The following is a 14,566-nucleotide window of genomic DNA, read 5'->3' on the forward strand; positions in this document are numbered from 1 at the left end:
TGTCTCAAAATATCTTCTAGGGTGGCTGGGAAGTTTGAGAAGATTTTGAGACTTCTTGTGGTTAGATTTTGTGGAGGATAAGAGGGATCACGTAGTTATTGTAGTCTGAGTGGGGGTATGAGGCTTTGAAATGTGTGGTCTCTAAGAACATCTCCTTAACTGGAAAATGGCTATGAAGGTTTCTATTAAAATCTAATTCCTTATGGGATTATGTAATTAAAAGCGAATGTGGAATGCTTGGGAATGGGATTCTACGGAAAGCAGCAATGTTACTCATGCAAGCCCTAGGAAGTTTGTTTCCTAGGTAGTTTCTTTCCTCTTACCCGTTTCAAAGCAGGAAATGGGGATAGAATTCATTTATGGGAGGAACTGTAGGTTGGTGAGATTTCGTTGGAGCTGTTGGTGCTGCACTTGTTCAGGCTTTCTCTTGTTCATAACACACCAATTTCAGCTTTGTATTTTTGAGGGGCTTTTATTATTAGGATTTCCATTTCTTTAGGAGCCTCAATGAAAGAGAGGTTGATAGTTATCTTTTTTTGTTGGGTGTGGCAGATTCTTCTTTTCCAACTATGACCCCGGGGGGGGGGGGGGGGAGGTGGGTGTTAGTTTCTTGGCTTCACTCTTTGTTGATGATACCATCATTTTCTGTGGAGTTTATCCTGAGCAATTACTCAATTTAAGGTGCATTCTACACTGCTTTGAAGGACTCTCAGTGCTTGAAGTTAATTTGGGGAAAAGCAAAATTATTCCAACGGTAGACTGTGCTGATGGGCTCTCTTTGTGGGCATTTTGGGTTGCAAATCCAAGGATTGTCTTATAACCTACCTTGATCTTCCTTGTGGAGCTAAACTTAAAGACAAAAAGAGTTTGAGACCCTATCAATGAAAGCTTTGAGAAGAAACTTGCTGCTGGAAAAGGAATTGTCTTTCAAAAAGAGGAAGACTTGCACTCATCAAGAGCATCCTCTCAAACCTCAGGTTTATCATATGTCCCTCTTCCCCATCCCTTGCTTAGTTGCCAAAATATTGAAGGGCATTCAAATCAGATTCCTTTGGGAAAGCATGAGGCTGGATTTCAAGTACCATTTTGTCGAATTAGGATTCTGAAGTAACCTATTCAAAGTTGGGGCTTTGGGCTAAATTCCATCCCTACATTCAACAACATTCTCCTTGGAAAATGGCTTTGGAAGTTCATGAGGGAGAAGGACATTTTTGTTTTAGGGAAAGTGATTGCTTCAAAAATGGTCTCAGGCACTATGTAGAAAAGACAGGCAATCCTATGGTGTTGGAGTTAAGAGATTCATCTGGAGAGGCTGGGAAGATTTTTCCTCCCTTTTTAAATTCAGCATGGGAGATGGGGAGCATGGGAGATGGGGATATGTTTTCTTTTAGCTTGAAATTTGATTTGGCCATTTCTCCCCTTAGCACAAGATTTCCTTCTACATGCATCTTGGCTTGTAATAATGATGTTCTATTTTGAAATCGCCTCCACCTTTAGCCGATGGTATTTCTTGAAGCATCACCTTGGTGACAAATGCCATGGTTGGGAGATTGATCACCATGTGGACTTTTTTGGCATCCTGTACAAAACTCCCTTTCAAAGCATCCTTAATGAGCCTGACCAGACTCTAAATAAAAACAGCTGCTTTGCAGTCCGTTCCTACAATAGGAAACTCACTTCACCTGTACCAGCAAGCAGTAGTTTTGCCTGTAAGCCTATTTGGGAAGCCGCTACCCTTAAATATTATTGACGACAGATCTAGTACTACTTTTAAGTAGTGGGTATGGTGGTTGTACACGATACAAACATACAATTCTTGACTTTTTTGACACCCTTTATTACAGGTGATTTTTCTTGTTGCTGTATTATATATGGGTGATACCCTTGTACATTTTAATGAACTTATGGTTGCTGATAAAAAAATAATTTAAATAACATATTAATTACCCTATCTCGGAGGACTTACCCATGCCCTATGAGAGGGTTCTCAAGCTTTGTGCCTTTTTGATGCGAAAAGGGAAGCCACCACTCATGGTTGTGAAAGACTTAATGCATTAAGCATGTGATGATGGCTGTTCTAAAATTTGGGTAGGGACAGTGATTAGTGAGCAATCATCACCTTTTTTGTCTAGATCAGATGAGGGTCTGAAGTGTCCTTATCTACTCCTTCCATTATCCATGATGTAGCAGTTTTGTGGGTAAGTAGTTTTTGCCGAGTTATATTGTTTCATGGATTAGTTGTAAGTCTCTGCCTATTAGTGTTTACTTATTCTGGTGATGGTGGGGATTTACATTTTAACCATATAAAAATGATTTAAATGTTTTTCAAGTGTCTCTTGGTTTTGATTAGAATGATTAGTTTTAAACAATGACAGCAATCTTGGGTACATGGGATGTAAAGTTCTGAACATTCAGATTTGTCTGGTAGGTTTTGATTTTCTTTTTGTCCAGTGACTGTATATTAACAGCCTTTTGACCATTCTTGATTTGAATTATTTATACAAAATTTTGATCATCTTTGATGATTTTCAGACATTAGGAATTGTCAGCTTGCATGAATTGCTATATAATAACATAAAGATTCATAGTAGTTGGTGAAAACACGATTTTCGCTCTTAAGTTTGTGTAGTTCTTCTATGTCCACTAGAAGTCCTGGTGATTAAATTTTGAGAAATTTAGTAGGTGACTTTGCTATCTAACATTTCATTAGGGCCTTATGTTTTTCTCCTTAATAGATTATGTATATTTATTTGAGCATAGGAATTGCCACTGTAATATTTGCAGTGTGTGTGTGTGTGAACTCCTGGTATTATGTTTATGTTGATTATGACTGCCATTTGAGTCTTGAATTTTTAATTTTGACTGTCAAATACATTTTAGGTCGTGCGGTTGGAAAACGGACACCTCGTTTCCCTGTTTCATACAAGAAAGATGATGGGGAGAATTATGTTTCACCTAGTCAGAAAGGCCGGAAATCAGGAGCAGATGCTAATGATGATGAGGTGGCTCATGTGGCAGCATTGGCATTAACAGAAGCTTCCCAGAGAGGTGGTTCTCCCCAAGTTTCTCAGATGCTGTACAGAAGAGCTGGGCACATGAAGCACTCACAAGCTCAGAGGAGGGAAGGGAAGGTAGTAGTATAATTTGCTATTGTGCTTGTTGCTTTCCTAATAACGTTGCCTGGTGAAGTGGTTTCAGTACTGCCCCTGTGATTTAGTATTCATTGTTATGGATGGTGCAGGCTAAACTTCGTGTGACTGCTATGGATCAAGACTTATTGGAAGGTGGCTTAGGCAGCAGGGATGCTGAAAATGGAGAATATGTTAGAGACTCAAGCTCCTTGATGGTTATGGAAGGTGTTGGTACAGTTGAAGTTCGAAGAGGGAAGAAGTTTTATGGAAAGAAAGAAAATGTTGAAGACATAGGAAACACACAACTTGATGACGGAAGGGAAGCATGCAGTGGGACTGAAGAAGGATTGAATATGAATACCATGAAGGGAAAAGTTGATATTGAAGTTGCAAATGTAAAAAGTGTGCGATCGTCTCCTCAGAGTCTAAGGAGGAGGAGTAAGAAACTATTTGGAGGTATGTTTTTTCTGCATTCAAGTTTTAAAAGCATATTCTCTCCTTTGTTTTTCCCCTCACAGTGGGGACCACTATTTGAGTTTTATGTTTCATCTTTCATTTTCATTTTTGAAACAACTTCCCCTATTATTACCTAGATTATCAACATTTATCAATAATCTTTTTAATTTGCTGGTTTTCATCTGAAGATGGGCTGGGCTATGTATGTTAGACCACTCTCCCTGCTTCAGTGGGTTCCTTTTGCATTTGAGCTTCCTTTTCATTTTTCATCTGAACATTGAGAGAACATCTTTATTTGCTTTGTAGGATGAACCTGATTTGTCCTTTAAATTTGCTGATGCGCATTAGACGCTTTGGATATTTGTTTTGAGTTGTGACATAGTGATGTAGGACGAGAGGCCACTATTTGGATGGATCATTTCGACCCAATTTGGAGGCCTATGTCAAAGAATAGGGTGAATGGTTTAGTGGCTCCAAACCCAAATGTGCTTAGGTAGTTAGTTGTTAAAGTGTGTATGTGTGGTTTGCTTGTATTAGGATTATTTTCGTTGGGGTTTGTTTGTAGTAATTGTGTATTCTAGGGGTATGTTTGTAATGTATTGTAGTTTTAGGGGTATGTGTGTTATTTCATGTGTTTAGAGGCTTCCTTATGAATAAAGTGAAAGCCATGACGTAGGCAGTTATTGATGAATTTGAATTGGAAGTGAACGCGAGTTCCCCCTGGTATCTCCTCCATCCTCCTTTCCCATTCCTTCCTCTCTTCTAAATTTTTCCATGGCTGCGGAACCTTGATGCTACGCCTGCATTATTTGGTATCAGAGCCCAACCACGATCTCTTTCTTCCATTTCATTTCCCCTATCTTTTTCTTTAAATCTTCTTCTCCCCCCTTTTCTTCTCTTCTTCCTTCACTGTTCCGCAATTTATCTCTCTCTGTTGCTTCTTCTTCTTTCCTTCTCTTCCTCTGTTCTGTAACTTCTCCTTCCCTCTCTGTTGCTTCTTCTTCTTTCTTCTCTTCTTGTTCTCTGGTTTACTGCTCTGCCTCTGTTCTGTTCTTTCACTCTCTGTTCTGTATCAAACCCTCCCTTCTCTGTTCTGTTTTTCTCCCTTCATCTTCCATTATCTTCTTCTTCTTCTTTTTCCATTATCTTCATTAATTTCTCCTTCTATGTTACTCTCTCATCTCATAATTTCTGTTCTGAAATTTCAGTATTAGAAAAAAAAAAAAAAAAACCACCGAAAGACAGTTTCTGAACTTTTCAGAAATTCCAGTCGTGTCCCCAAATCTCAAACACCACTTTCCAGCGACCATCCTGCAACACCACCCACACCACCAAAAACTGAACCCTTCGAAACCCTTCCCCTCAAAATTTTATCATTATCCGACCATTTGCGTGGAGCCGGCCAAACTTCTCCAATTGCTGACCCCTTTAAAATCCATTCTTGCTGGAGTTCTTTTGACATACAGCCATCACCACTGTATTCCCCACCCCCTGATTACCCTCACCTGAAAAGTCATCACTGGAGCACCGTTGCCGGTGGCCCACGCACCCCACGTGCCGACAACTGTGAGTGAGTGTCTGCCAGAATCTTCTCCTGTTTCCAGTCTAAAGAGAAATTGCCCAGCCACTATATTTTGGGTTTTCTTTGCCATATTTTGAGCTGCAAGGAGATATTTTAACTGTGGAGACGCTACATTGCAAGCAAGTATGATAGTTTGGCATGAAACCCTAGAAATTGTCATTGCCAGCATAAAAAATCAGGTGTTTTTTTGGCTGCATTTGTGAGTGGTGCTAGTGAATTTGTTTCATTTCTACGTGATACTCCATATTAAAGGTGGCTTGAAGATTGTTCCTAAATAACTGAAAGTGAAGTTCGTGATTTGCTTCATATAATTGCATCATGGTGACCAATGTTGAATTGTCTGCAAAGGTGGAGTTTTTGTCTGGTAGGGTACAAAATACGGAGCAATCTTTGAAGACTATTGTTGGTGCTTTGAATAGGCTTACAACCCAAGCTGCAGCCTTAGGTAAAAGGCCCATGAAATTTCCTACCAAACAAGATGGTGGAATAGCTGCTGTACCTCATGCTTTTGAGTTGTGTGAAGGCCGAAATAATCATTTGAGTAAGGGAATTAAACTAGAAGTCGCAGATTTTATTGGTGATGGTTCTCCTGATGAATTTGATGGTTGGGTGTATTCTTTGGAGTACTCTCCATGGTATGACATGAATGAGGCTAGAAAGTTGTACTTTGCTGAATCAAAATTGAAGGGAATTGCTAGAATTTGGTGGATTAAATGAAGAGAGATCTTTAGAAAGAGATTTGGTGAGATTAGAACATGGGATGAGATGAAGCAAGCCATGCAGGAGCAATTTGTGCCTATCATTTGGCTACTCGTGCCGATATAGAATGAAAAGAGGACATTATAGTAGCTTTGTACAAAAAAGGGTTGAAGCCAGCTATTGCCTCCAAACTTGCTGCATGTCATCTCATTACAGTTGGGGATGCGACACAGGCTACCACTCAGATTGAGGAGAACATGCAACGCAATCCTCCTAGAGCTACATCAGCCCTTTGATTTGAGAAGAGTACTAGTGGGGTTGTACAAGAGAAGACAGTTGAGCAATTGGGTAATGCTGTTCAGACTAATACCTCTTGGAAGACTCCTAAGCATTCCACAACAACTTGTAAGAGCCAACCATCACTCAAAGGCTTTAAATGTCAAGGTTTTGGACATTGAGCTGCACAATGCCCTAACCAATTCATGGATGTTGCAGAAAAATAAGAAGAAGAGGATGATGATACTCAAGTAGTTGAAGTTGAATTAGAAATTCCAAGTGATGTAGATGATGATGGCAATTTGAAAACTTTTTAAGAGCTTCGACATCTGCTCTTTTCCCACAAGGTTAAAGAGACAGAGGATTGGAGGCTGACCAACATCTTTTGAACTCAAGTGATATATCAAAGACAGCTTTGCACTTTGGTTATTGATCCTGGTAGTTGCACAAATGTAATTTCTCAAGAAGCTGTGAAGAAGTTAAATTTGGAAGTTGAGCCTCATCCTGAACCATACAAAACTGCATGGGTGAATAATACCAACGTGAGGGTCCATCATTGTTGCTTAGTTACCTTCAAGATTGGTTCCACTATGAAGTAGTGCAATGTGATATCCTTCCTCTCTAACTTTGTCACATCCTTTTGGGTTGACCATGGTTAATTGATAGGAAGGTGAAACATGATAGATATGAGAATTGTTATACCCTCTCCACTGACAAAAAGAAGTATAATTTAATGGCATAATGAATTCTTCCACTCACCACTTTGAAGCGTACTGCAGGTTTCTTTCTTATGAAACAAGTTGACTCTATTCATGGTGATGGACTCCTTGGTACTTTCTTTCGAGTTCTTTTCGGAAGGAGGGAATGGATGTCAAAAGAGAACCGGCTATTTGGATGGATCATTTCGACCCAGTTAGGAGCCCTATGTCAAAGAATGGGTGGATAGTTTATCGGTCTGAAACCCGAATGTGCTTAGTTAGTTAGCTGTTAAATTTGCTTGTATTAGGATTATTTATATTGGGGGCTTGTTTGTAGTAATTGTGTATTCGAGGGGTATGCTTGTAATGTACTGTAGTTTTAGGGGTATGTGTGTTATTTCATGTGTTTATAGGCTTTCTTATAAATAGTGTGTGAAAGCCATGATGTAGGAAGTTATTTGGTGAATTTGAATTGGAAGTGAACGTGAGTTCCCTTTGGTATCTCCTCTATCCTCCTTTCACCTTCTTTCCTCTCTTCTAATTTCTCCATGGCTGCAGAACCTTGATGCTGCCCCTGTGTCACATAGGAAAGAAGTAGGAAGCGCCCCATAAGTCCATGATATAGGAAAATGACAAGGGTGTTAGTCTTTTAATAATTGGGGGAGTAGGAACAAATGTGAATTGCATAAGAAGAACTTTGTTGTATAGAAATTTCACCTAAATCTAATGAGGAATGAAAACATAAGAAAATTATTTTTCTTAATTTTTCAGAAGAACATCATTGTATCTGTTTGTCCTTCCTAATTTCAATAAAGCTTCTTTTTCTACGCACGCACACACACGACTTTTTTAGTGCTAGCAAAGTGTTTCTCAATAACCTGGAAATGCTTATCGGGAATTTGATTTGCTGAAATTTTAAGGTTTGCTTTGGAGTTTGCAAATTGTTTGCCTGCAAAATGATTTTGGCTGAGGTTGGCCCCTTTTGTGAAAGTAGCTTTTAAAAAGGAAGTGATAAGAAGGAGGTGATTCAGGTAGTTGTAGAAATTGTTTGGCCTCCTATGAAAAGGAGCTGTTAGAAAAAATTGATCCCAAGTGTTGGTAAAAACGCAATAAGGTGGCTGAAAATTAAGATGATCAAAATGGATGTCATCTCTAGAAATGCAATTGATGCATCAATAATTTTCTGATGTGTGGAAAATTTGGGAAAAGTACGAGAATTCTACAATAGAAGAAAATGCTATTATGATTATCTACACAAAAAGCGATGGCCTCTCTCTCTCTCTCTCTCTCTCTCTCTCTCTCTCTCTCTCTCTCCATAGCTTTGAAAAATAGCAGACGATGCTAAAGCGATTGATTTAGATCAAAGGGAAGACCTTTGATTTGAGATTGGACAAGGTGCGATAGATTATCTTTTTTGTTTTCTGTTCGAGAGTAATAGTTCTCATATTTGGTGGGTTAAACTCTCGAAGGAGGCAGTTCTTTGGTTTGCCAATGGTCTACCAGATCCTGTTTGGTTGGAAAGTGGTTCTTGCAATGTTCGTATGGAAATTGGATGAGAGTGGGGAAGTATCTGGAGTTAGGTCTGACTTTTGAGATGGGAAGGTTAGAAATTTTTTGTGTTTATTCCTGGTGGAGCAATAGGGGGTTGGTTGGCATAGCTTTGCGAGTTTTTTTTTTGTTTTGTTTTGTTTTTTTTTTTTTTTGGGGCGAATTATCTAAGGAGTTCCGTCTTCAATCTGGAGGCAAAGGTGATGCTTATCCTCTAGCTCCTAGATCATGGAGCCAGGTGGTGAAGGGAAGGTAGGTGAGGGTAAGGGATGCATGAGTAGAACCTACCAACCACGAAAATAGGATGTAATATATGGGAAAGAGAAGTAGTGTCTTTGGTGTAGGGGCAAGCTGCAAATAAACGTGTGATCAGAGTCATATGATTATGCTGCTAAGGCAGCTGGAATTGCTTAAACTACTAAAGCGGCTAGGGTTTTGGAGGACGATGTGATCCTAGCTATGGTTGCTAGGGTTACGCTTGGGGAAGATGAAGCCAAGAAATTTGGTTTGGGTTGTTTATTCCTAGTGCTAGATCTGGGCCAGATTATTTAAAAAGAAGGAGCCTCCTTTCTAAGTAAGTTGGACCACTTAATTGAACATGTCCATTATATTTTGGGCTCTTCTATATTGGATGTTAAGGATGGCTCGCTCTTTTGGCTCATTGGAAGAAAGGGTGAATTGACTGATGCCTTGATGGATCCTATTAATGCGCGTGCCCCATTCCCTAGTCTCAACTCCCAGAAGCAGAGTATGGAGAAGATGGATTCTCCCTTATCTGTTAAGGAAGTTTGATGCTTCTCTCCAATTCTAGACACAAAGGCAATATATCTTGTCAAGAGCAAATTGAGGGCGCTGATAGCTTTTCTTTGTAAAGATCTCTTGGCCATAGAGATGATAAAATCAAGCGTCAAAGTCGTGGATGATTCTAGTTCTGTAGAGGGAAAAGAGGCTGATGTTACAAAGGCTAATAGAGAAGATGGTGTTTTGGGGAGGAAATATGTTGATTCAAGTCTTAGGTTAGATAAATCTAAGGGTCCCAATGTGTATGCTTGTTCGAATTCAGAAGGCTGCTTGATGGGTACGAAAATGAGGAAGTTATAGGAAGAGAAGAGAGCACTCTAGTGAGACAGTGCCAAAGATATTAAAGATAAATTTCTAGTGAGATTGTGCCAAAGATATTAAAGATAAATTTACAAGGTAAGTTAAGTATCAAGGAAGATATATATGCTAATAAGACGGGTAATTCTTGTGATGAGGCTAACAAAGGAAAGACTTATCAGATAATGATGGTGTTGATCTTAGTGAGAGTTTGATTGTGATGGAGGTTTATTGTTTGGATGGGATTAGGAAACTGTTTGGATATGTTTCTGATTCTGTTGATGTTCTAGGGGATTTATTGTACGTGCATCCTCCTTGTTGAAAGATTTGAGGGTGTTTCTATTCTTGAAGACAATGGTCTGGTTAGTGAACTGCAATGCAAGGATGGTATTCTTCCTACACGAGTGGAGGAGATTCCAAGGAAGAATTTAGAAACTCAAGATCTTATGGATAAGTTGAATTTAAAGTTTTGTGATCCAAGAGGATATGAACTGCACTTTGATGGGGGTAAAAACAGAGCTAGGAAGGGTTAGAGGGAGTTAGCTAACTTGAAGTGATTTGTGAATTATGACGGAAAAGGATTGAGGAGGGGATTATTTATTTATTTTTATTTTTATTTCTCATCTTTTTTAATTTTATCTTTATTTTTAGTTTTTCTTTGGGTGGACTTCTTGCCCCCCATCATTATAACTTCTCTCTCATTCTAATGTCTTTTTCCCCCTGCTCTCTCTCTCTCTCTCTCTAAATCAAAAAATATTTTTCTGATATGTGAAGAAAGCTAACGACACTCATGAAATAAACTAATGTCTTAGAAAAAGCTAGCTTTTAACTTTTAAAAGCTGTAAATCTGTAATTTTTAAAAGTTCTCCAAAAAAGCTAAACGCTGTCTTTTTTGGAAGCTGAAAGAGCTGTTTACCAAGCATGTTATACCAAACTTTTCTTTTTTAAAAGGAAACTATCGTGTTTGAAGAGAAACTATCTTGTGTTTTCGGATGTTTGTTTTTAGTTCTGTTATTGTATTTATATCTTGTATTTATTTATGCAGATGAAAACACTGCCTTCGATGCCTTGCTGGCATTGGCTGATTTATCTCTAATGATGCCAGCATCCACAATAGAATCCGGTAAATATGTCATTCTACTTTTCTGTGTACTTATATTTAATCGATTTGTTGTTCTGTGTATTGGTAACATTTGTTGGGCATCTTTCTATGTTGAAATTCATCTCTTTTGTGTATTTTTATTTTACTTTATTTTATTTTATTTTTGTATTCTTGTCACTGTAATAAAATCCTGCCTTAGTAATTCTTTTATGTTCATTAGGCCACTGTTATAGCTCCTCGATTTCTTAAGTAATTTCTTAATGCATGATGGCTTCTTAAATAATTTCTTGATGCATGATCTAAGTTGATTGGACAGTTAATGTTTCGTTGGCTTTGCAGAATCTTTTTCCTTTTTTTTTTGGAGTCTTACATTTTCTGATGATTCATATTTCATGAAGACGTTTTCTGTTAATTGTTTAAAGTTTCTCCGTTAAACTGAAAGAAATTAAAAAATATATATATCGCCAAAATTTTATTCCCAAGGTAATTGAAATTATACTAAATTGTGTGTGATTAATTGTCTTTTTTCTTTTACTTCTTGTCTCTAGAATCATCTGTACAGTTGAAGGATGAAAAGGCTACTTTTGATGCAACTGACAAGTTAAGTGCTCCTGAAGCTATGTCCCCAAGCCATCAAAAAGACAAATCTAGACTACTAGGGAGCAAGGCAATTCACCCATTACATGGAGTTGAGGTTGCTACCCCTCGAAAATCTCAACCTCCAAAGGATGCAGAATCTGATGTTAATGATAGCTCTGAAACAAAAGTGCAGTCGCAGTTTGCAAGTAAAGCATGGAAAAGAAAACGAAAGTCCCTGTCATCAAAAGTATGTTTAAATATTTGGTGTAAACTTCTCGTACCATTCCCTCCTCTGCTTTGTCATTCTTTGTCCCCTGAAATGATGGGATGATTACCCAATTTATGGGATAATTTAGTGATCAAATCAAATGCTTATGCAATTTGCAGATATCGGCTCACTCTGATCCTCAAATGAGTGAACCTTATCAAACTGAGGTATGGGCAAATTATTTTGCATTTTAGCTGTTTATTTATCTATTTTTCCTAGTGCATCTTTTTCTAGTGAATTTTCACAGGAATGCAGATTACTACTTCACTTTTTTTGTTAAATATATTGAAGAAGGAAAGTGTTGCTAGTACTTCATTTTTTATCTGCCTAAAGCTGTGCAGTTAAAATATAGTGAATTTGCTATACCTGCAAAATGATGCAAATGTGTAACTTTTTTTTAAAAAAATAATATGTTTCCTTTCTTTTTTCTGCATGTTGGTAGAGGTGTTCGATTAGGGAAATCATCTTCTGATAAGACATTGCGTCGTCCTGTTGTCCTTTTTTATGTTCTCATATTGAAGTGTAAAATTTTTTTATTGAGTTATACTTTTCTGAGCAGCACAATGTAATGTTGATTGTAAAGAGTCAGCACTGGTTAAATTTTATTGAACTGTCTAAGTTATTGATCAAATTTTGACAAATGAACAACAAAGCATTGGAATGTTAAGAATAAAATTTATTTGTGACATATCAAAATGTTAAAAGATTTCAATTTTATTTGATTTTTTAACTATCCATTTTACATAAGCTATCTGCATGTGAGTTTGTTCACATTTTCGATCATCTATTTTCAGGATTCTTGTCACAGAAAAATATTTAAGTAAACTTAAATAAAGAAGAAGAGTGGGGTTGTTATTTTCTGTTGGTCCGTGGTTGCTAAATGCAGTTGTCTGGGAATGAAATTTTGGCAGGAAAAGGAAGTCATGAAGCAGTTATAGGGTATTCTTGTGTTTTCACATTGATGAGCACCAAAGCTATGTTTTGGCATTATATATGATATAATGTCTTGACTTTGAGATTTTATGATATTAACAAAGAAATGCTACTCTTCAAAGGGTTAGGCTTGTTAGAAACATTCTGGCTTATTATGTAATGTATTACACTGCAACTTTTGTTATCTAGTAATTTATGATATTTAAATTATCATTTTCTTTGTGAGGAAAGTCAATGACCCTATTTTAAATGGTGTGCTGGGGTAAAAGGTTCTTTCTTTATTCAATCAAGTTCTTGTGGAGAAGAAAGTGCTGTGAAGAAACACTGGTTGCTCTGTATGGAGAGGAAAGAAATGGGTGGACTCCAGATTTGAGTAGTGATGGTTATAGACAGTCTTTGGGATAAAATTGTGGCTTAACTTGACTTTGGGCTTTTTATTTTGGTGTATTTTGAGGGCATTTCTTTGGTTGACTTGTGTTAAGGCTTGATATAAATTGTTGAACCATAACCTAACAGCGTAAGTTTTTAGTTAAGTGGTAATCTGTATCAGAGCTGGTTACTAAGAGGTCTTGGGTTCTAGTCTTGTTGCCTGTGTTTAAGGTAAGTTTTTTAAAAATTTATCTTCTTCCTAATATGGGTGTTATTCATTGTGTGTATCTCTCCACGTGCAATTGGGCTGCACGCATGTTGTAGTGTTAAGGCTCAATATACATTGTTAGTCCACCACCTAACAGCTTAAGCTTTTTCTTAGGTAAAGCGGTAATCTAACAACTTGCAATTGGTTGGAGAGTTGCTTTGATGTAATATTTTTTCTGGAGGATTCTTTGTGTTCTCTTTTAGTTTTTAGGAGGATGTCTTTTCCTTCCCACTTTATATTTCTCCTCTCTTATTAAATAAAATTTCCTATATAAAAAATACAATTCTCCTTTTGGAAATCAAATTCACTATCAGCACATTTTTCCCCTCCCCAAACTGTGACCCTGGCCTCAGTTGACCATGTAGATATAAAAATTGATGTTGTTTCATTACTGATGTGCACATTTGGCAGGTCACAGCTGAGGGAGAAAATAAATCTCTGGGTAAAGGTAAGCGTAGCAGCCAAATATATGCTCTTCCAAAACAATGGAAATCTGTCAGATCTCCAGAGCGGTCTCTCTCAAACAGTGACCAGAGAAGAGGGGGGACAGATGTTGCTGCATCAAATACAGAATGCCCAAGAACAAATCAACTTAGCTTACCAACCAAACAGCGAAGTAGGCGTAAGATGGATCCACAGAGAGTGTTGATAAAGAAAGAGACAAATTCTCCAGAGAAAAATGCCAATGAGCAAACCACTAAATACTCTTCTTCGTTGCAAGACAGGGCAGCGTGTTTAAGTGTAAAATCTGCATTTTCTCCCAGATCTTGTGTTTTAATTTTTTAGTGTGTTAAAATTAGATTAATGTATTTATATATATTTATGCTGAATATGCAGGAAAAGCTTTCTTGTTGTCTAACATCTTCTGCAGTTCGAAGATGGTGCACTTTTGAGTGGTTTTACAGCGCCCTTGATTACCCTTGGTTTGCAAAGAGGGAGTTTGTGGAATACTTAAATCATGTCGGACTAGGGCATACTCCTAGACTAACTCGTGTTGAATGGGGTGTTATAAGAAGGTAAGTTGTTTTTTGATTATTCTTTTTTGTATTTATAGCTAGACTGTTGGTGTGGAATTGTTGCATATCTTGGCAATGTAGACACTTCATGTTGCAGTGTATTCTTGATGCAGTTCTCTTGGCAAGCCTCGGAGATTTTCTGAACGTTTCCTACATGAAGAAAAAGTGAAACTTAAACAGTACAGGGAATCTGTTAGAATGCATTATACTCAACTTCGTGCTGGAATGAAGGATGGGCTTCCAACAGATTTAGCACGGCCTCTATCAGTTGGACAACGTGTAGTTGCTCTTCATCCGAAAACCAGAGAAGTTCATGATGGAAGTGTGCTCACAGTTGATCATGACAAGTGCAGGGTTCAGTTTGATCGTCCTGAGTTGGGAGTTGAATTTGTCATGGTAATATATTCTCTCATATAAGTGCATAATTTATTTTGTCATATTTCTTGATCACAAAAATGCCACTGGCTTTCCCTGTAGTGGTTCTACTGTCACCCACACTCTCTTGTGTTGGGGCATTGCATCCTTATGGAAGCAATATGAAAC

At 37.8% G+C, this 14,566-nt stretch overlaps 1 protein-coding gene across 4 annotated transcripts in view; it reads left to right on the forward strand.

Moving 5' to 3' along the window:
- The window catches only part of LOC131154191 (protein ALWAYS EARLY 2-like), a 95,812-nt gene that overhangs the window by 60,691 nt on the left and 20,555 nt on the right, over nt 1–14,566 (forward strand). For 2 of the 4 annotated variants that reach the window (XM_058106781.1, XM_058106783.1), the window contains exons 7-14: nt 2,881–3,134; nt 3,242–3,587; nt 10,534–10,611; nt 11,139–11,416; nt 11,557–11,604; nt 13,419–13,748; nt 13,845–14,023; nt 14,137–14,419. In XM_058106781.1, the coding sequence (XP_057962764.1) occupies nt 2,881–3,134; nt 3,242–3,587; nt 10,534–10,611; nt 11,139–11,416; nt 11,557–11,604; nt 13,419–13,748; nt 13,845–14,023; nt 14,137–14,419 (1,796 nt within the window). The remainder of the gene's footprint in view (nt 1–2,880; nt 3,135–3,241; nt 3,588–10,533; nt 10,612–11,138; nt 11,417–11,556; nt 11,605–13,418; nt 13,749–13,844; nt 14,024–14,136; nt 14,420–14,566) is intronic. The other 2 variants (XM_058106782.1, XM_058106784.1) reach the window with 1 other exon arrangement.

This window comes from Malania oleifera, chromosome 4 (genome assembly GCF_029873635.1).
Source record: "Malania oleifera isolate guangnan ecotype guangnan chromosome 4, ASM2987363v1, whole genome shotgun sequence".
NCBI lineage: Eukaryota > Viridiplantae > Streptophyta > Magnoliopsida > Santalales > Ximeniaceae > Malania > Malania oleifera.